The sequence below is a fragment of the Apus apus genome, chromosome 2 (genome assembly GCF_020740795.1).
Source record: "Apus apus isolate bApuApu2 chromosome 2, bApuApu2.pri.cur, whole genome shotgun sequence".
NCBI lineage: Eukaryota > Metazoa > Chordata > Aves > Apodiformes > Apodidae > Apus > Apus apus.
In genome coordinates this window covers 135,037,672-135,059,621 of record NC_067283.1, presented here as the reverse complement: position 1 = coordinate 135,059,621, position 21,950 = coordinate 135,037,672, and the positions used below count along the sequence as shown (strand labels likewise).

At 40.9% G+C, this 21,950-nt stretch overlaps 2 protein-coding genes across 5 annotated transcripts in view; one reads left to right on the top strand and one right to left on the bottom strand.

Moving 5' to 3' along the window:
• RIDA (reactive intermediate imine deaminase A homolog) overlaps positions 1–21,950 on the top strand; it is a 959,578-nt gene that overhangs the window by 113,131 nt on the left and 824,497 nt on the right. The gene's annotated exons all lie outside the window — the stretch shown is intronic.
• Positions 1–21,950, bottom strand: part of VPS13B (vacuolar protein sorting 13 homolog B) — a 442,966-nt gene that overhangs the window by 5,591 nt on the left and 415,425 nt on the right. For all 4 annotated transcript variants that reach the window (XM_051610148.1, XM_051610150.1, XM_051610151.1 and 1 more), the window contains 7 exons: positions 20,432–20,550; positions 18,457–19,274; positions 13,870–14,046; positions 12,772–12,942; positions 5,887–6,063; positions 3,317–3,419; positions 2,418–2,667 (listed from right to left, as the gene is read on the bottom strand). In XM_051610148.1, coding sequence (XP_051466108.1) covers positions 2,418–2,667; positions 3,317–3,419; positions 5,887–6,063; positions 12,772–12,942; positions 13,870–14,046; positions 18,457–19,274; positions 20,432–20,550 — 1,815 coding nt within the window. The remainder of the gene's footprint in view (positions 1–2,417; positions 2,668–3,316; positions 3,420–5,886; positions 6,064–12,771; positions 12,943–13,869; positions 14,047–18,456; positions 19,275–20,431; positions 20,551–21,950) is intronic.

Sequence of the window (21,950 nt, the reverse complement as noted above, 5' to 3'; positions counted from 1 at the left end):
CTGGGGCTGGGCAGCTCGAGGCTCATTGCTATGCCACTGGAGTAGGATGCCCATATGTCTGTCCAGAACTTTAGAGGGAAACATGGATTTGGTCCAATACCTCCTGAACAGCTCACATTTACTGTGTGTACTAGCACGTGTATGTGGGAACGTTGGACTCTACACACGTTGTGCAGGGCTGTGCTGTGCATGTACAGCAGCCACCTGTCCAGCAGTCCTGCACATTCCCAGCTGGAGCACCTGTGGGGACTGGACTTAGGTTCTGTGTCCTTCACCTTCCCTTCCCCCAGACAGGCATCCCTCTGCCTCATCAACCCGTTGTAGCAACCTTTGGGCAAGCAGCCCTTCCCCCAGAGCAGCAGCCTACTCCTCACCCCTTGAATAAGCCGATACAAGAACCATCACACTACAGCCTAATAAAATCTGGGCTGGTTCTAAAGTTAGGGTTAGGATGGGATGAGTGCATCAAATGTCCTAGAGAGAACAAATTATCTTCCTCTTCCCTCCAAGACAGTAGCTCTGGATTGAGCAGGATAGTCTGGATTCAGCCTGATGTGTGCCTCCAGCAACCACATGGCATTCAGGGATAAAAAAGCTGAGCTTTGCTCACTTGCATAAAAATGTAAGTAATGCCTCATGTAGCTTTGTGGTGGAAGAAGGCATCTTCAGCAACAGCACTCTGTGAGATTGAGGTTAGTGGAAAGACAGTTAACTGTAAAAAGAGTATTCAGCACTAAAAAAAGCTTTCACAAAAAACTCCCAGCACTGTCATGGCACAGATGAAGACCTTGCTGTGCTGGAATTAATGGTAAAACTCTCCAGTGCCTTCAGTAGAGCAAGGACTTTATTGAAGGTGCTGAAGCCTCCCCTCCCTTTTGGCACACCTCACACTTCACGGAGTTTTATGTATGTTATTTTCTTATATTTGAAACAGAAATTTCTAGTATTTCAGTCTGTGAACTACCTGACATACCTTTATAAAAACAAAAGCTGGGGCATGCCTGTTTGTTTTTGAAATGATCTCTTGCATGATCCCACATAAGAATTTAATACAATAAACATTGTTTCCCAAAAGTGTAAAAATATAACATTCTTCTACCCTTGAAAGAACATAATTAATCCAAAACCTCAGTATTCAAATGGCTTAGAGATCTTTCAATATGAAGATGAAAGATTTATCCTCTTACTGCCAAACACTCAGTGCATCCAATCTCAGCAAAGGAACTGATCCATTTTAAAGTCAGCATTTGCAGAAGGAAGATCTAAGGAAGTAAATACAGCTAGCAGCCAAGTAGGACCACTGCATTGGAAATGGCAAGAGAAGAAATATGCTGAAAGGGGCATTCATCAGCATCACTGAACTGTTAAAACAGAATTCATTTAATAATAAAAGAAACTGTTCTAGGTGCAGGCAGCAACGCTGACTTGCCAAACAATAAAGACCTCACGCAAATGTAGTCATGAGAACCTTTTCAGAAAACAGTTGGTGCTCACCAACTGGTTGGACATGAGCAAATGACGTGCACTTGCAGTCCCGAGGGCCAACTGCATCCTGGGCTGAATCAAAAGAAGTGTGGCCAGCAGGTTGAGGGAGGGGATTCTCCCCCTCTACTCCACTCTATGAGACCCCACCTGGAGTACTGTGTCTGGTTCTGGAGTCCTCAACTCAAGAGGAACATGGACCTATTGGAGCAAGTCCAGAGAAGGGCTACAAACATAATCAGAGGGCTGGAGCACCTCTCTTATGAAGACAGGATGAGATAGTTGGGATTGTTCAGCCTGGAGAGGAGAAGGCTCCAGGGGGACCTCATAGTGGCCTTCCAGTACCTGAAGGGGCTACAGGAAAGCTGGGGAGGGATTGTTTACAAGGGCATGTAGCGATAAGACATGGGGCAATGGTCTTAAAATAGAGCAGGGTAGATTTGGATTAGACATTAGGAAGAAGTTCTTTACAATGAGGGTGGTGAAGCACTGGAACAGGTTGCCCAGAGAGATGGTGGAGGCCCCATCCCTGGAGACATTCAAGGTCAGGCTGGACAAGGCTCTGAGCAACCTGATCTAGTCAAAAAGGTTCCTGCGCACTGCAGGGAGGGGCTGGACTAGATGACCTTTAAAGTTCCCTTCCAACCCCACATGTTCTATGGTTCTATGACCAAGACACAGACCTCCTCTACTTTTTCCCTTAGAAAATTGCTGTCACAGATATGAAATCTCAGTAAGAGGACAGAAGGGAGGAGACACATCCCTTTCATCCAAAGTGCAACACAGTCAACTATGAGGTGCATGAAAACAGCAGATCCCCTGGTTTGGCACTTCAATCTCTGGCCTCCTGTCCCAAAGGTGAGTGTGCCCACTGTCAAAACCATCATCATCAGTTCAACTTTATCTCTGAACCAAAATAGTACTCAAGTCCTTACCTCCAAATCAGAAGGCACTCTCTGTTGTTTTAGCTGCACCTTCAGCAGGTCTTTTTGCTGATCATCTTCCAGACAATCAATTTCAGTCACGGGGAATGCCTGCTGCTGTGTGTCTTCGCTGATACTGACCACAAAGAGGACCTCTGAGGTAAGCAGCAAGCAGCCTTCATGCTGCTGGCCTGATCCACTCACAATCATGACATCTAAGGCCATATGGACCTCCGGCCTTCCTAGAGATTGCAGCATTTTCCTGCATTATCAAGGAAATAAAAAAGAATTAAAAAAATGAGGAAGTCAGTGTTATGTATGGGATCTTTCAGGACTTGCTTTGATCACTAATGTTTTTACTTAAGCCTGTAGCTATCACCTGCAAATATAAAATTATTCAGGGAATACATTCCAAGTCTCCATTACTGAAAGACGTGAGACTTAAGATTTAGAATATAAATGTGAAACTGTTACTTATCACAACTTCTTAATCATTCACTGCAGAATTGGCCTAATAACTGTGCTAGGTCAGCCTATTTCCCTTCTTAATAGAAGAATTAGCCTGAGAAGTGGCTTGCAAACTCAGTGCAGAAAAGAAAGCTATCTTCACTAACAGCTGTTTCTGGAGATGTGCAGTATTTTTCTTGGGCTTGGTGCAATGATAAGTAACTAAGAACTCACTGAATGCCATTAAATAAAGATCAGCTCTGTAGTTCCAAAGCTGGAAGCAGATCAGCAGCCCATCATTTGCAGATTGGGTTTCTATGCACTACCTTTGTGTTTAATGTTCCTAAACAAACTGCCATAACTCAGCCTTTCCTAGGGAAGCAGCCTGTTAACTTGACTACAGGCCAGAACCTATTAATAAACAATGTGGATGTAAAAATGAGCAAGTGTCTAAATAATGTTACCAGACATATTTGACGTGGCTATTTGGAGCCTGTTCAACATGTTGATCATTTGGATGAGAGCGCTGCTTGGGAAGCTGAGAAAGTCCAGCTCCATGCAAAATACCTGTGGTAAGAGAATTTAGGTTTTTTAGTAGTTGTTTTCTACAAAACAGTTACATGACGTTGTGATGTCATCTGTTTAGAGCAGTTCATAAAATAGTGCAGATCCAAAATGACATCACCTCTTTGGAAGCTGTAGTCAAGATAATTCATTAAGTATTACAATGCAAGAGTTATGCACTTAGCCCCAGTGATCTTGCATTAGCAAGAAACAACAAAAAAACAACAACCCACTGTGTGTTCTAAAAAATCAGCCATACACTTGCAATCAAGAGGAAGATAATGCTCCTGAGAGCCATCATTTCAGAGTAGGATCAGACATATCACTTAGGCTTTATGTAGAAAAAATCAATATAATTGTTAACTTTCTTGCTTAATATTAAAAAACTTCCATATAGGTGTCATGATTGGTACACATTAGAAGGCAATTTTGCCTAGATACTGTATTTAAATGTTCAGTTACTTAATCCAGCTGTTAAACACAGATCCACATACATTTATGAGATCTCCTGGGGTATCTGGTTTATTGTGAATTCTTCACAGAGCCAGCACAGAACAGAGACTACAAGCAGTTAAACAGTTTTCTAGATAGACTATCCAAAGCTGAAGATGATACAGTGTATATGCTTTCAGATGGCTTGTAAAATTCTAAAGATGAGGTATGATCAACAGAAAGAACGAGTGGGTTGCAAAAAAATCCACAAAGCAAGTAGTTTTAAAATTTTTTACAAGACAGACAGGAAGTAGGTAAAGCAGCAAGCACTAGTGTTACATGGTTTAGTGCAAAGTTACTCTTTAAATAAACAAAGAAATTGCCTTTTGTCTAATTAAGCATTCCATTGAAGCAAAAGGCATTTTTGCATAAGGGTGTCAATAACTTAGATTCCTTTTTACACAATGGACAATAATTTAAACAAAACATCAGGCTTAAAAAAAATCTTTAATTTTTAGCACACATGTTGATGGTAATACTTAAAAGCAGCATCCCAGTTGTAACAGTTGGCTTACTGAGGTTCTCAGCATTATGTGAGTGAAAATGTTATTTACAGATGGAGAAAGAGAGAACATGTGTTTATTTCTGTGTGGTCCCCCTTCCCTCTGTCCCCCCCAAGAGGCACGGTCCCACTTCCAATCCAGTTGTGGGTAAGAGTTACTTGAACTCTTGTGTATTTTCCTCTCACGCACTGTCAGCTATTATTGATACAGTTTTTATGATTTTTCCTGGCTAACTCTTTTTGTCACATGCTCATGGAAAACATGATGTCTTGTATACCATATCTGCAATGAGGTGTCCCTCTACTGTTACAAGTTTGTTGATAAAGACTGCAGTGGAATTAAATCTAGAAAGAATAATTCCATGGGCTGCAAAAACAACACACAGCCATCTGACCACAGACAAAAGTTTCTGATTTTACTGATCCAGGTTTTACACCTATGGGATGCATAATTCAGGAGAACAGTTATCATTAACATTCATACAAACAAGGTAATTGGAAAGAATTGTAATAATGAAATGTTTCATTATTTCTTTAAATAAGATCGCTTCAAGGAATGAGTTCTGAATGTAATGGGAAGCATGGAAACAATGTTCTAAACTTAAGTCCTTGGAGAACTACTCATATCCTAAACAACACGTCACAAACATAATTATTGCTAGCGATTAAAGGCTTAAATCTTCGAGGTTTGACCCGTGTAATTAGTGAAGCAAAATTATTGAAACATTGTCCTTGTATCAACAGGTCTCCCTGCTTTTCTTCCCTGACTGCACACTCCATCCCCCAACCCAGGCATCCTCTTCAAATATCCAGACTGACAGCTTTGATTTCTTAATACTGGAAACAAAGAAGTTAGTGTATTTTTATATTTTATTTTTATCTTTTACAATTTTTGGTTGTCCAGAAGTATTCACATCAATCTGAAAGAATTCACCACCACTGCCACTAAGTGCTCAGTCTAGCTGGAAAAACCCACCTCTGGTTCTTGAAAAGTTACCTGTGTATCCAAAAATAGAGTTTCTTCTCATAGCTCCCCAGGATAAGGGGGATGGTCCCACTACATGCCTCACTTCTTTCTCCCAGGAATGTAACTCTCTCTGTGCACAGAGACAGCACAACTCTTTCCTCGCCGTAACAAAGCAATCTCAAAATAATGCTCTAACTGGATATAGTGTTGCTCTAATACTTTTATGTCAAAAATGCTTTTGTAAGCACATATGTTTCTGTAACTAATTCTACTGTATTCCAGGAATTACTTCATGCTTTCTGCATTCTGTGTTTCTGTGGCTGTACAATGCTGATCAGTAACACAAGAGAGAAGCACAACGTGATGGCTTTTAAGAAAACAAGCACAACATTTATAAATATTCCGAGCTGGAATTTCTAAATCTTTCTCTAAGTCACGCAGCGACTGCGCTGGGTAAGTAAGACATTGCAGGTTGTATCTGAAGAGCTCTGCAGAATTTAAAAACTCACCGTAACCTGTCCGGGAGACAAGCTCAGCTGCCCCTCCAAGGGGCTTTGTGAAGACGCCCATGATCCCTTTCCCCACGCCTGAGATGACCCCTCTGGCTTGATGTCCTGCTGAAGCCTGGGCCTCAGACACTCGCTGAAAATTCTGCATCGGCTGATCCACAATCCCAGCGATGGCACCTGGAAAACCAAGAGTCCTCAGTAATTAGTGAAGATTAATATCCCAGAATAAGAGGAAATCTTACTACTGGATCTGAATGTTGCATGGAGTACAGACTGTACCTCACCCTTCTTATACACCTACTTAGCATGCAACCAGTTAACTAAACAATACCTAGCTTTGTTTTAAGTTAAATCTCAACTTCCTTTTTTACAATGTATTTTAGTTCTTTAAACATTGAGATCACTTAATTTGACAGTATACTTTCATCTTTCAACTACTTTCACTAAATGCTTGTGCTGAGTTGGTTTAACTTAGCTCATTCTGTGTAGCAATTCCAAAAACGCTGGGCTTGGAATAAAATTCACCCGTTTTAGAAGACCTGAGCTGTTATGGAAATGAGATTTTCACGTAAGTCTGAGATTGACTTCACGAGAATAAAAACTGCCTGTATTCAATAGATCATTTTTATATCCTCTTCCACTGCCAGAAATGTTCATAACCTAATGCAACTTTTGATATATTACTAAGATTAGCAGAATTAGACTTTGAGACTTTTTGTTACTTTTTTGTGAAAACGATCATATTTTACTTTAATGCACATGGGTCAAACTTTTACAAGTGACACGGTGACCTTCCCAGCTTTTAGTATCAACAGAGAACTCTGACTTAAATCTTCCTAAATGTAAACAGGTATGTGAGGTGGTACATTTCTTTGATCTTGAGTTTACTCTAGCCACTTAACCACAGACATGTCTCTAGTTATTGTAATTTTGATAGATAAGCTATTTGGAACTCGCCAAGAGTACAAGGATTGGACAAAGTGACATCAGTCAGAAAATGGTCTGTCTGTCCTGAGGTTCTTGGCTCAGTGAACAGCAGGTTTGCAGGCTCCTCGCCCAGCTCTCAGCTTGCACCTTCAGCTGCAAACACCAAGATAAAACTTTTATTTAAGGACTGAGTGTCACCTTGGTAATCAGGCACTTTTCTGGCAACTCAGGCATCTTTCAAGATCCTGCTTAGTATGTGGAAGCAAATCCAGGCATAATTCCACAGATACGGACAATCACCACCGAGGTATTTGGCCCCACGTGTTTACCAGCGTGACATGCACTAGTCAGCTAGCAGCTAACTGGTTTTCAGATGGTTTTAGTTACTGTTACTGGATAAACAGAGAAGTTGCTGACTTTGAACAAGAGCTAGTATTACACTTGTGCCCTGGCATTCTGTCCAAAGAAAAGAGGAGGATGAGAAGCAGCACACATTTCCCCAGATCCTTGTCCCTGGGATACTATCTATCAGCAATTCAAGAAACTTGCATCCCCCATAAATATTTCCCTCTGTTCTTTGAGAAATTGCTTCCAACTTCTCTATGTGTGCCCTTTACCACCAAATGTATAGTATCTCCCCAGAAAATGCTTGTCTATTTTTAATGTGATATCCAGTTTTTGTTGAGCTCAGTCACTGAAGCAGAGCGTGGAGCTCACTGTTCTCTCTTCATACCACACAGGCCATGAAGATCCTTCCTTAATGCCATGCCATGGAAAGGATGCAATTTTCAATTCAATTCTGTTTCATTAGTACTCACCAGCTGCTCCTGCTGCTTGACTAAACTAATACCCCAACACTGCATTACACAATTGGGATTGTTCACCCAATCTTTTGTACAATTGTGATGCATTTGAAGGCATAAAACAATACTTGATGTGCTGCTAAGTAACAGTATTATGTTACCGTGTGACCTCCTTCACCCTATCTGTTGAGGTCATCTACAGCAACTGCACTTTCAGAACAGAAGTTACTGCCTTATTAAATGTAATCCACCTAAGTCCTAGCACTAATAAATTATTTACTGCAATACGCTTGAGCAATGCTATAAGGTAATAATAAATAAGAGCCTACTCCAAAGGACCTGTGGTATGCTCCAGGCACTTCTCAGCTGGAATTATGCCCAGAGGACAAGGAAACAAAATGGAAACTGCTGTGGCTGTGTTATATAACATTATTTATATAGTACCTCAAATAATATATAGCTTAATTAGCCAGTTGTTTAGTACTTCCACACTTTCTGTTATTCTGCCATTTTTTGCATGGTTATGAACTTGTCTGTGAAGCTACTGCCCTTTTGTAACTCAAATCTTTCTTCAAGTCCTGTCTTTCTACCTGCAAAAAATATACCAAATGATCTTCCCTTCCCTTTCCGTTCACCCTTTGGAATCTCTTATCCCGAATTGCAACTTGCTGACACAACTCACTCACATGCTGTGGTCAAGCCCACAAATCACATACTAGACTATAACCTTACTTCTTTCATTAAGGAATAATGAAAGGAGTAAGGAGATCCTACCACCCTTTTTATGGGGACTCCAGATCTGTGCAGCTCCTTTCCTGTGAGTATCATGTGTGGGCAAAGGGAAAAAAAAACAGATCGAAGGCTGAGCAACCTCAAAGCCCAACAGCAGTGAGACAACAGTGACAGACATATAGGTTCACTGTATCTCCTAGCACAGAAACTCTGTGAAGCACATGTCCATGGTATCCATGCAGCTTCTTTCTTTTCTAGCAAAGTCAGTGGTAGGAGCACCATGATGACTTAGCACAAATCTTTCCCCCCAGGTTTCAGTATAGTATCAGAAAAACAGAGCATGAGGAACATGTAAAGGTTCCTCCTCTCCAACTCTCATTCTCACAGTCTAGAGACAGTTATGGTGCCTGCTGTCCCTGTTCCTTCTCTGTAATGTCCTTTGCCCATTTTTTTAAAATGAAACCATTCTCCATTTCTCTTTCCTTCCTTACCCTAGGCATTCAATTTTATATGCATGTCCACATATATACACACAGATTATGTACGTATACAGAAAACCTCAATAAAATTAAACACCAAAGCAACAAAACACAAACATATTCTTCTATTATTGGACCAAAGACATTCCAGCAACACCATAACATCTGCCAAACATCAGCTGGGGTGCACTCTGATTCATATATGTTGTTCAATAAGCATAAAAAAAGATACTTTGATAACTACAAAATTCAGATAGTTCAGAGTGTATCACTGTATTGCTTCAAGAAGAATATTATTACAGGCAGCAACTCGTTCATGTGCAGACTGACAATGTTTGGTGAACATTGCAGGGCTTACAGAACTCAGCAAAGCTTGAGTTGCTTGTGACAAACTCTTTCAGACCAAGAAATGACTAGAAAATATCCCCGACCAGGAGAAACTAGCCACGCCATAAGGCTGGAAGCCAGCCAAGCTGAAACCATTTTGCTTCCTTTTCTTTACTCTAGTATCCTTCAGGATTGCTGCATTTCACACCAAAACTACGGCTGAAGTGTAGTCTCATCACAGCAAACATCACATAAAAATACAGCTAGCAGAAAAGAGCACTTGTTGGTGTGCATTAATACAGTTGTAGAATGAATGTGTGGAATAGCACCCACCTTCAGGATCAGCATTGGCTCCCAGTACCTCACTTGTAGAAAGGCAGATGTGGAGTGGCCCCTATTCAGTGACTGCTGCGCAGTAAGAACAACAACCGCCACCCTTAATAACAGACAGTTGAGCTTCTGAAATCCAGGCTTTACCTTCTCTAGCAGCACACTTACACTGTCAGTCAGGATTACTATCAGTTCACTTTCCCCAAAAGCAGTAAGGAGTCACTGAAATGTCATGCACTTTTGCCATTGTGAAAAACAGCTTTTCTACCAGTTGTCAGCTTTTTGGCGATTCCGAAATGTTCCACTTCCCAAAGGGAGGTACTTCCAGATCGTGTTTTTCACTAAGACCAATAGTTGAAAATAAGACCTATAATTTCAATATTCTAAATACTGTAATTACTAGGAATTATACATTGTTACGTTATAAATTACTGCACATTTACTTTGTTACAAATTATTTTAAGCTTAACCCTGTCATGCAAAAGACTCCTCCTTGGTGAGGAGTGCCGATCATCTGAGTATTATAAATACAATTTCACTGCATTTTTTTCTAATTGTATAAAAGAAAAACCACACCTATCCTAAGCTTTTGCTCCTTTTCACACTCAAATGTTACCAAAATGACCCAGAAGTCTCCCCCAAACTAGAAAAGAAGAGGACAACCTGCCAAAGATAACAATCAAATCAAACAACACCCTGACAGTGCTTGAGTCATTTAAAATGAGGCAGGACAAAGCACTTAAGAATGTACCACAGGGAACAACTTGCACTGAGAAGAAGACAAGAGTACATGATTTTGGCCCTAATTCAGCAAAGCTCTTAAGCACATGCTTAAGTGCTTTGCTGAATCAGGGCCACCATGAGCCAGATTTTCAGAAAAATCAGAAAGGCAACTTCTATGTAGATACCACAACATAGCAGTGAACTGAGGGCTCTTCCACACCTATGCCTAGGCACGAAATCCGCACTTGCAATTTTTCAAGCTGCTTGCAGGGGTCAGATGGCTTTTACAAACATTATAGTACTGTGACTATCGTAGAAATCTTCACATTTCTCATTTTTAAAATTAGAAAGTCACAGAAATCATTGCCTCAAAGAGCCTTGCTCTCTGCATTCCTGTGCTCGTCTGAACACCTCATCCTTGTGAAGGAAAATAACACAGCAACTGCGCTTGGTTTTGTTACGCATTAAGAACCTGGAAGTGTTTTTAGGGTAAGCATGTTCATGTTTTCTCTAAAGTGCTGGTGAAAGAAAGCAACACAGTGGTACCTTCCTTCAACTACAACTGTTTTTTTGAGGGAAGCCACAATATTCTGTAAACTAAATGATCAGGACAGAAACAGCCTTCTGATGCATTTGTAAAAACGGAAACGTAGGTCTAGTAATAATGTAGGTCTCGGCACAATTTACATGAATGCTGCTGTGTATAAAAAGAAAACACGCTTTCTAAAAATTTGGTTTAATTTGAAAAAAAAGAAAAAAGCTGGATACAAATTCACTGGAATATTTCTGATTCCTCCCTTAGCGAGAGGTCCCTCACTTGTCACCTCCAGCTACATGGTAACCATAGCTATTTATCTGGGCCCTTTGTTGCCTCCACTGCTGAGAAGGGAGGTATTTAGCAGGGAGGAAACTCTAAATAATAACAGTGGGAGTAAGAATAAGATCCTAGCTCGCAGAGCTGTTCTGTTGGAATGCTAATACGAAGTTCTCAGTTTCTAACATGAAGTTTGATTCCTTATGAAGCCAGGAACACTGAAATTCTAATTCTTGTTTTTTTGGTTTTACTTTTAACCCAGGCTTACCCCTGGAAACAACAGAAGCCTTGAGCACGAGGAGGTACAGGCAGAGTGTATTTCTGCATGCATGTTAGAAGTTCCCGGCTTTCCTGAACAGCAGAAACTTTTGCTTTGCTACAGCCAAAGCTACAAACTTTTGCTCTTTTAGTTCAGGCTGTACAGCTGATGCTTTTAGCTCTGAAGGGCTCTGGTGTGTCGGTGAAGGGCAGAGCCACTGTGTTATCCTACTGTCTTATTAATAACGGAGCAAAGATCACCATTTCACCAGCACACATTCAACAGGCTGACATAGTGTTCCTAAAAGTATAATCTTTCATTCAGGTACTCAACCTGACTGCCCCTAACCCCATAAAACAAGAAGGAAAAATAAAACCTTCTCCGAACTGCCTTTGATTTGCAACACCAGTAACAGCTTACTATTGGGATAGTAGCTACTAATAGATGAAATTTCTCCTTTATGCACATTTCTCCCAGGACACTCGCTGCTTTACAGGCATTATCAAATGACAGCGCTTCACATCATCTAATGTTATTGCTTAAAATAATTTCCAGTAACTTAACCCAAACTTGTAACATTTTTACCACTTCCTCTTTGGGACTTTCAGGGTTGCGGTTGCAAATTTAGAAGTTGTGTACACTACTGAAGATTAGGAAAGAGGACAAATCCTTTCAAGCTTCGGCTCTTCTAACCTTTTGCACTGGACTGCTTTTGGTCACTTTGATCTCTAAGGGATTCATGCTCTTTAATACTTACTGAGGAACTCTGCCAAACAATACAGTTCTGCATTCTTTTGCTGTGTGACAAGTAGAAGCAACCTAGAAAAACCAGCCCCTTTACTGCAAAACTTATTGCAGAGATTTTTTCCAGTATGGGTTAGTATTCAGATTTTTAGGTATTGCTTTGAAATGGCCAGAGTAATCTTCACTTCTAACCAAACCACTTGGCTCCTTGATGAATAAAATTACACTGAATCAGGATGATCTGGGTCTCTTTGTTAAAGCAGAATTCCTCATCAAAGCTTACTTAACATCTGCACTAAGTTCAAGTGGTTTTCAAACAAAACCAAGAATCACCGATATCTACAGTACAGCAAAAACAAGCAGGTTTGGGAGAGGCATTCTTGTATCTCATTGGAAAGTAAACATCAGCATGATGACGTCTTTGTGCTGACTTAGTTACAAGTTACTCTGCCCAAAGGCAGAATTACTCTTTTCTTCTCAGATACACCATGTACCAATGAAAATACTATTTCACAAAGAGACTGCAAACTTGTTCTATACCTGCAATTATTTTATCAGCAAAAAACAGACACAAAAGTCACTAAACCTTGATGAAAAGAAACAGTATCTCATAGACATACTGTGAGGCTACTTCACAAGAAAATACCAAGCCAAACAGATTTTGCAATTATAACTCACATAGAAAAGGCCGGTGAGCAGATCAGAGAGCAGTATTATCACTCAACTTTATATTTAATAGTACATTACCTAGAAGGCTAATGCCTAAACGAGAAAGCCCCTGTCTCAGTCCTTCTCCCAGGCTCTCTGGAAGCTGTCTTCTCCATTCTTCTTGTCTGTTGTAATGCTCCTCATCCAGTGACAGCCTATCCATATTGCGAGCAAGACTTGTTGCCAGATTGGTAATTGACGTCAGTGTACCTAAATACATGGAGATATACATTTGGGTCTGGATCAAAATGTTTTAATTTAAAACATGAAGACATTCTATGCCTCAGTGAAATACTGAGCTGAGGAGCAGAACAGCAAGTCAATTGAAAATCGCCCATGTGTAACGTGCTTTACTATTTGTTAAGCATCACCACACTGCTGCTACGGTCCACGGCACGCCCTTCACATTAGCCTGCACCAGGTTTGCCTGCCTGGTGGGAAAAGCAACTCATCCGAACATCCTTCCCCAGTTCCCTAACTTCTCTACGGCTAACCTGAACAGGGGGAGGGGAGGGGGGGTGCGGTGTGACAGAAAGGTAAACAAGTGTTGACAGAGGGAGCCCCGAAGGACGCGTCCCTCGGGCGGGGGCCACGCGGTGGCAGTGTTCCTGCAGTGTTCCTGCAGTGTTCCTGCAGCGTTCCTGCAGTGTTCCTGCAGCGTTCCTGCAGCCTGCGCAGCCCGCAAAGCCGACCCACCTCCTCACACAGCTATGGCAACTGCGGCCACTTCTGTCTGTCTTCTGGAAAAAAAACCAAACAAAAACCAAAACACAAAACCAAACACTGAAAAAGAAACAATAAGTATGATGAGGCGACACAGTGTAGAATTTCTGATGGTTAGCAGAAGTACAGAACACCTTTAATATTTCTGCAGTTATCACATGAAATACTAGCTGAGCCAATCTCGGTTTCCCACAGGGAGGTTTGAAATTCTGAAGTTTCTGAAACATTCTTACACGCTGTAGTTAAGCAGTGATCTGTTTAATACATATGATGTTATAGATGAGCTTTGTACCCTCCCAGCATTTTGCTGCAGCCAAACAAAGCTGCAAGCAATATTGTTTAAAACTTTTAACACATCCTTTAACAACGCATGACAACAAAGCAGTAGTTGGAGCAACAAAGTGAAAGATCTACCTTTGGAAATGTGTTTAACAAATGATGTTGTTCCTCTGGAAACTCCACTGACAAATGCCCCTGGGCCTCTGGTCAGCCCTTCATAGGGGAGCCTAAAGAAATCGGCTATGCCGTTCCCTATGCTTCTCACCAGACTAGCCGGGCTCCCGAGAATTTCCAATGATCCGACAACCCAGCCTGTGTGGAGAAACAAGACACATGTTACGGCTGCAAAAACTGCAGAAGCAGCAGTTGTGAAAAGGTTATTCCTTAATTCTCTTTTTCACACTAGAATTCATCGCATTATGAACTTCCTTTGAGCAAAACACGGGAAGTAACATCCACTATGAATTCAGAAATGGCAATCTTTCATACTTCGTAAATCAAAGAAATCCTTTTGGCAAACTCACAAATAGCTTTAGAATTACTTCCTTCCAGGAGCTTCCCGTATTTCTGCTAAAAGTGTGCTGGAGAGGCAGATGCTAGAGCCTTACAGCTACGGAGGAACGGGACTGCAAGTTCAGAAGGCTGGGTCAGTTTTAGACACTATAAGGCAGCGTTGTGATTTCACATCCTTATGTGATAGAACTGTGACAGGGAGTTTACACTGATACAATGTACTGCTTTACCGGAGTGTGGAGGTCAATTGCTTGATGGAGTGTTAGGAAAGGGGATGCAGATTTTTGACAAGCGCTTAAGAAGTTATTTTAAATCCACCCCTACCCTTCTAAGCTGATCATTTTCTTTCGGAGTGCAGCGAAAGCCAGACAAATGTCTTCTGCTCAGTACAGTTGTGTAAACAGCAATGACATCTACATGCTGATTAGGTTACTCATAGGGGAGTATTCCTTATGCATATCCCAGGAGAGGTATCTGCAGATCTGGTTTCCTATATAAACGCAGGGTTGCCAGCAGCTTGCTGGATGGCCGAGCACGCAGCAATCTGTTGCTGGAAAGCTGTTTGCAGGTCTTGTCTTTCTCAGGCTGGTTGGCAGCAGATTTATTAGGGAAATAGTGCTGCATAACTTTTTTTTTTTTTGGCAGCCCAGAGAGAGCGATTCAGAAACAGCAATAAACGTTAAAGGGGAACTGCCTGGTCTTTGAGCCCCCATGAATTTGGTACCATGAATTTCAGCTGGCACTGTTGGAGTGACACAAGGCACAACAGGGCCAGGAGACTTAAAGACAGACAGATTGGCCTGCTGCTCTCCTGCTGAGGGCCCTTGATCTGGGCTGCCCTCCTCATTCCCATCTCATCACTGCAAACTCCTGCTAGCCAGATGCTTTTCTTGTATTCTAGTAACCCCTCCCAGTCACTCCTGTGGAAGGCTGAATCATGAAACTGAACAGAAGAGAAAATGTTACTCATATGTAATGAATTAATCTCATACTATCATTGTAAGCTCCCGGAAAATCTATTATTCTTGTTGAATCTGTCCCACATTTCAGCCCTGGAAGGTTCAGAACTCCAGTTCATGTAGTATAAAAAGCAGGAACCACAGTGGACTTAAGATGGGACTAGGAAAACAAAAAACAAGCAGTACTGGCAGCATGGTGAAGCGAGTGGCAGCAAGCGCAGCATCCCTGCTGTGCCTGCCCTGGAGAGGGGTGTCCCTGGGCAGCCCTTCCCTGCAGGGACCAGGGGAAGCCAGTGCTCCAGGCTGGGCCTGCCACTCCCTCACTGGAGTATTTCTAACAAATCATTTTTGCCACTGTGTGAAGTGATGAAAAGCTGGAAGGACAGGGAGGCATATGCAGACGGAAGAGATGCTCCTTCTATTTTTTCTGATCAATAATGTTGCAATAACCCCTTACAAACAGCTCTTTTTTTTTGTTTCTCCTAAATGTTCCTGGCATGTCTTGTCCTGAGGGGATCACAGGGCAATGTGAGGTGATGGAAAGGGGCTGCATGACACTAGATTAATGCCTCGCTGCCCTGCAGGTACCACCAGGCTGGGATGCAAGAGACTTTAACTCCGCTCACCTGTTTGGCCCGCCAGTATGTTTAGGAATGAAAATGAGATTAAAACCAGTTAAACACAAAGCTGAGCAGTTCCTCGGTAACCAAGGGATGGGTTGTTGCTAAGGTTTGGGAAGCTCTGGAAGAACTTCACAAAGAAGAACACACACATGCTCACTCTTGAGAGCACACAGGAGGACCATGGAACTTGTAGCAAGGGTGACCCTCCTTGGTCAAAGCTCAGAGCAAACCTAATGGCTCCTCACTGCTGGTATGGACCACCCAACCCAAGGAGGAAAACAATGAATCAGGTATAATCCCTCAATTCACAAGCTTTGTGCTGCATTTTACTTTGCAGAAATATAATTATCATGTCAGGTTACCATTTCTCAAAGTATGCTCAGTAATTACATCCACTGTATTAGCAGAGAGCCACTGCATTTTCTTCATAGGCAAGTGTAGGGTTTTATCTGGATGATACCAGTAATATTTTTAAATAGAATTTTATTAACTGTTACATAGAAGCCAACTTAATTAGAAAAGGATGGGAGATTTCCATTACAAGTTTTGCTAATTTGAGACAAGCAATGCTAATCAGCATATTTGAGCAGTGCTCCCCAGCCCCATTCATTGCTCACAAGACATGGATTCTAGCCACTTTTTTGCAACATAGGGGGCAGCCTGATAGACTCCCTTTGCAGGCTTTGGGGCAAATTCTACCACCTCCCACAAGGCAGCAATGGTCTTCCACACAGCTAAGGGCAAAATGAGACTACACCCTGCTTGGAGCATAAGGTATAGCTGTATGGGAATGCTCTTCGTGCAGGTGTTACAATGATCTATGCATGGGGCTGTGCTCAGCAGAAGGGGGTCAAACAACCCCTTGTTTTGCAGTTTAAAGTGGTTGAAATGCAGGAGAGTGAGGTCCTCTTCCATAGGAGAGCAAATCAAGACGTGTAACTCACCAGATGGTGTGGAAAGGACTCAGGGTTTGCAGACTATATTAAGGTTTTTGCATTATTTTTTGCCTCCTTTTTAGCTTCATTGACACAGTCAGCCTTTTGACAAGTATCACAAGATCTTTAAAGTAAAGCATCTTATTTGCCCAAGCGAACATTAATCAACACAATTCACCACTTTAATAATTGTAACTCCTTTAAAAAAATACCTTTTAGTTTTAGTGCTTTGAGTGGGATTTAAGTAATAACTAAATATATGCTTATGTATTTTTCTGAAAAGAGGTTCCACTGAAGCAAGCCTTGTTTTTTAATATTTTATCCTGGTTGATTTTGGCTACACATCATGAGCCCAGACCAAGGGGTGGCCTGTGCACTGCTGCACACTGCAAGGGCAGCACAGGAGGAAAGACCAAGACCAGGCTCAGGAATCCCTCACTAGCATATGTGCCTCACCTGGGGTGTTGGGGATGAAAAGCCAGTATAACCTCAATTTCCTGCTGCAGTCTATCATCACTTATACCACCACTCCTAGCCAGTTGTGTGGAGAAACATTCACACTGTGGACCATATCTGGCGATACTTTGACTCTAAATTAGCAAGAAACAAGACCTCCCCTTTTATACTATGGGATCTGCCTGTAAAACAAATCCAAACTAGTAGTAAAAAGAAAAACCCGTAAATTTTGCAAGCAAAATAATGCAACAAAATAATGAATAAGTGCATAAAGTTCTGGTGAACAATTGTGTACTCCATTGGCACCATCAGCTATGTGAGTCAGGTGCACACAGTGAAAGACCAGAATCTCTCTATTGATAAATACCTGAAATGCATGTGTACACTTTTGGAAACTGTGCACAGAAATCAGGTCACAGCTAAGCTTGCAGCACAAATGGAAGCATCAGGATTTCAGAAAATCTGACCGTTAGTACTGGAGGAAGGAAATCCCATGCTTCAGTGCAGAGCACGTTACTAGTATGTGATCGTGGAGGAGGTTCCGCCTGTCTCAGGTACAAACTCTGTTCCACACCAAGACAGCAGAGACCCAATTTCATTATTTCTAAATTAATATTTATGGGAAACAGAATGTACCTGCTAACCTAACAGCCTAATTGCTTGCTATTGATCCTAAATGGAAAAAAGTTAGCAACAGCAAACTTCATAGTTCTTGGATCAAAGGACAACAAACATCTGTGTGCCAGTTTAGCATGAAGGCTGTATGAAGAAAGACAGATTTCTAATCATAAACTGCAGCCAAAAGGAGTTTTAACAACAAAACAACATTCAGGGCTGTAATTTACTCCTGAATGCAGAGCAACATGCTGAATAATTTGATTAAATGTAGTTTTGGGCAGTTTATGTGAGTTGATTCTGACTAGTGCTCTAATATAAAATGACAAAACCTAAGCCAGCTAGAATACATTTTTATGCTGCATTCAGGGTTTCTAAAGCCTTCAGGCAGCTGGCTAGTGTTTAGATCAGCTTTACAAATCTTCGCTGGTGTCCGTTCAGCCATTTTATTTACCTTCTGTAGTATGGGAGGACATGAAAGGTGTCTGCAAATATCATTATCAAACAGTGCTTGAGGAAAACAATAATTATATGGCTAACATGTAAGTTATTCAATTTGAGACACAATCACAGAATCCTGATACCTAATGAAAACCTTACATGCTATGGAAAAGTACTGACCTGCTCTGAAAAGTGCTCCAGCAGCATAGTGCATGGCCAAGGCATGGACAAGTTGCCTGGCAGTGGTGAAGATAGGTCCTCGCTCAAACACAGAGAAGGAGAGAGGGGTGTGATCTGAGGCTATGTACAGTTTCAACGAAGCATGAATACTGACAAGGAGATTAACAGGTTGTATTGTTAATTTTCTTAACTTCACTGGCTTGACTAAAGCTCTTGCATGCTCTCTCACTTGTTCAGGCAGTATTAGGGTAGTATCTGAAGTATTCATGGATTGACAAGCAGTTTTGTTTTCTGGAAGATATGTATCAAACAGTGTCTTAATGTAGTAAACAAAGGTGTCTTCCACATACAGCCTAGCCGGTTTGAGCTCAAAGCTGAGGTCATTCACATGAAACATGAAATTCTCTTCCTCAGAAAAAGCAATGCAGAGTTTTATAAAGCAGTTTTCCTTATAGCTTTCCAAATCTTTGTTACAAACGATGAGGTTGTTCACTCTGGACCACTGAACAGTCTCATTTTTCTCTCCTTGGCATAGCAGGACTGCAAAATGGAAATTGGATTTGCTGTACAACTGATTGTCCAGTTGCAAGTCTTCACAATAAACTTCGAGACTATGAAATCGTGGGAGGCCTTCCACAGCATCTCGCTGGAACTCCTGGGATAGGGGCCTCAGGTACCTGGTGGTCATGTGAACAAAAACGTTGTCTGCTGTGAGACGCAGAAGTTCAGATGACACTTTGTGGTTTGTAATATCATCAAACGCACCCAGACTTAATTGACTGATGAACATTTTCAATGACAGGATCGGCTCTTGACTTCTGGACAGGAAAAAGAAGTTTTGTTATTTCATGACTTTTGAGTTCACCTGGCATCTTGCTTTCTCAAAAAGCTACCAGGAGAGATTCCTCTATAACATGGAAAACTCATTGTGCAAGGTAATGTGATCTGGTAGCCTTAACCACCACAGTGAGTACCACCCAGGAAGTCTTTTAAGGAATGGGATATTACAAATCTACACCAGTTAGCTCCTTCTTATGAATCAACAAGATAGTTTAGACCAGCAATGTCTCTATATACAGGAATTACCTACTGGATTTGCAACAGAGCAAGTTGTTAAAACAAGCAAGACAACAAATACAATTTTCATATTGTTCACATACAGCCTTAGCTGTTGTGGTATTTTCTGGGAGCCATTACTGAAGGTTACTATTATGGATAAGTCATTTCTCATCACACACAGTGAGTGCCCTCCACTGAAGCCACCATAGCATTTTTGTATCAATGGCATTGAGGGTCTCTCCCCCTCCAGCGTTAACTGTCCATTGTCAAGCTTAACTAGGAAGCAGACTATTAGGTACTGCTGATGACCAGTTTCTCAAGGGTTAATACTTAATTACAGCACAAATAAAAACAGTACAACAAATTCCACTCTACTTGTAACAGCATTACCGGAGGTCAGGCATTATGCATCTTGAAAATAGGTAGTGTTATAACTGCACTTGAAAGGAGCTGAGGTCCAGGTTGTGGTGTGTGCGGAAGTCCTCTAAAGAAGAATGTTATAATCAAGTACAGTTAATTACTGACTGTAACACTATGCCTACAGCCCTTGCACATCAAGTTTCCTACCAGTTGTAGAAGAAGCTTGTATGACTACAGGTGGCAGGACCTAGTTAAATACATTTTAAACCAATGAGCACACTCACAATTAATTAAGATGGAAAATGTCTTCTTAAAATGAAAATTCAGGACCTTTTGTTGTAGTGTTCACCCTAAAGTGACATGCCTTTTGATGTTAGACTGTCCTTTTTTAACTGTGATATACAAAGCCCAACACGTGGTCTAACAGAGTATGCAGCAGCATGAAGCAAAACAAAGAGTTAAGCCAAAATTGGTGTCAGTTAACATTCAGGAAGCTGAGCAGCGTCTCAGAACTGTTTGGCAATGCTTTTTACCATCACTTATGGGCTTTACGTACCTGTTGAGGTTGATCTCAACAGGTCCCACTCTTCCTTCTGGGGCCAAGGTTATGACTGTTGTTCCACAGTGATGGGCAATGTCCACATAAACATAGCCAAAGCCAGTTAAGAACACAATCTAGTGAAGAGAGTTAGAAACACATGAAATGCTACTGGAAATACTATTTTTTGATGTGATAATTTGAATTAATCCTACTAATGCCTTCTGGTTGAGATCTTTTACTCAAATCATGATACTGTTCAGGAAAAAGCAGCAATAGATTTCAATACTTCAGAAAAAAACAGCTGTTACTTTAAGTATTTCAGTTATACAGGAAGATGAAATTTTGTGTTTTTCTAGAACATAAAAGAATCAGGTCTTTTTAGGTTTGGAAAACTCACAGCAGTCCTTAATAGAGCAAGCTGGCTTCTCTCTTCCTGTAGGGCTACTATCAACACAACTGTTTATCAGATTGTAATGACAGAAGCTATAACTTAAGGGAATGTAAGGTCACAGAACAACACAAAGATAATGGGCTAGCACAGGTAAAATAAACAGTTGTTTGTCTCGAAGAATCTTTACTACTGTTAACAAGTCACCAGAAGAAAAAGCACTTGGAAGTTTTGTAGGATCAGCACTATTCTTGTTACACTATTTATAATAACCTTCTACAGGTAATTAAATTTCATTGATCAAAGAATGTCTTACTCTTCTGAGAATTACATATAAGTGAATTTAGAATTTCAATATGTCCGTTTTAATCCTTTGCTTATCTGAAAGAGACTCACAATCCTGCACAATGGAATTGGAGAAAAAAGGACATTTACCGAATTTTTAATACACCTTCTTTGTTCTAAAAAATGGTAATTGACCATAAAGATTGGTAATTTTAATTCCAATTTCAGATGATTCTGACAATAAATACCTTAATTTTAGTAAATTAATACAATATTTTTTTTCTAATAGAGTTATAAGTACCTATCGGTAACTGGGTAGAAAGAGTACAAATTACTTAAGATCCTCTAAATCCCAGTTATTTCACAATCTGAATGGAGTTGCATGTGAAGCTATTAGCATGTTCCTTCTATTTACAGTTTTCTAAGAGAAAGACCACCTGAGAAATCCTGGGGAGATTTTCTCCATGTAAACCCTAAAACTTGAATAACAGAAGGCTACACTTTTTATTTGGAGAGTTCTTCAAGTAGACAATGATCCCCAAATGTTGTCTTAGCATCTAGTTCCTTCTAGGAGCCAGATACTTATAAAGAACCCTGGTCTGGCATAACATTAATGACTGAAATTTGAAACCTTGCATTGCTTGACTGGCTTGCTGAATGAAACTGAACTACTTGCTATATAACATAACACTCAATAATCAAGAGCATTTTGTGATTGGTCCCCAGGGAAAACATCTGAAACTAGTATTTCTTTCAAAGAGCCAAGCAGTTTATGTTGATTCCATGTAAACTAATGACTTCAAAGATGGAAAAAATTCCCATCAAAAAGAATTACTCCAGTCGAGGAAGTTTTCATTTACC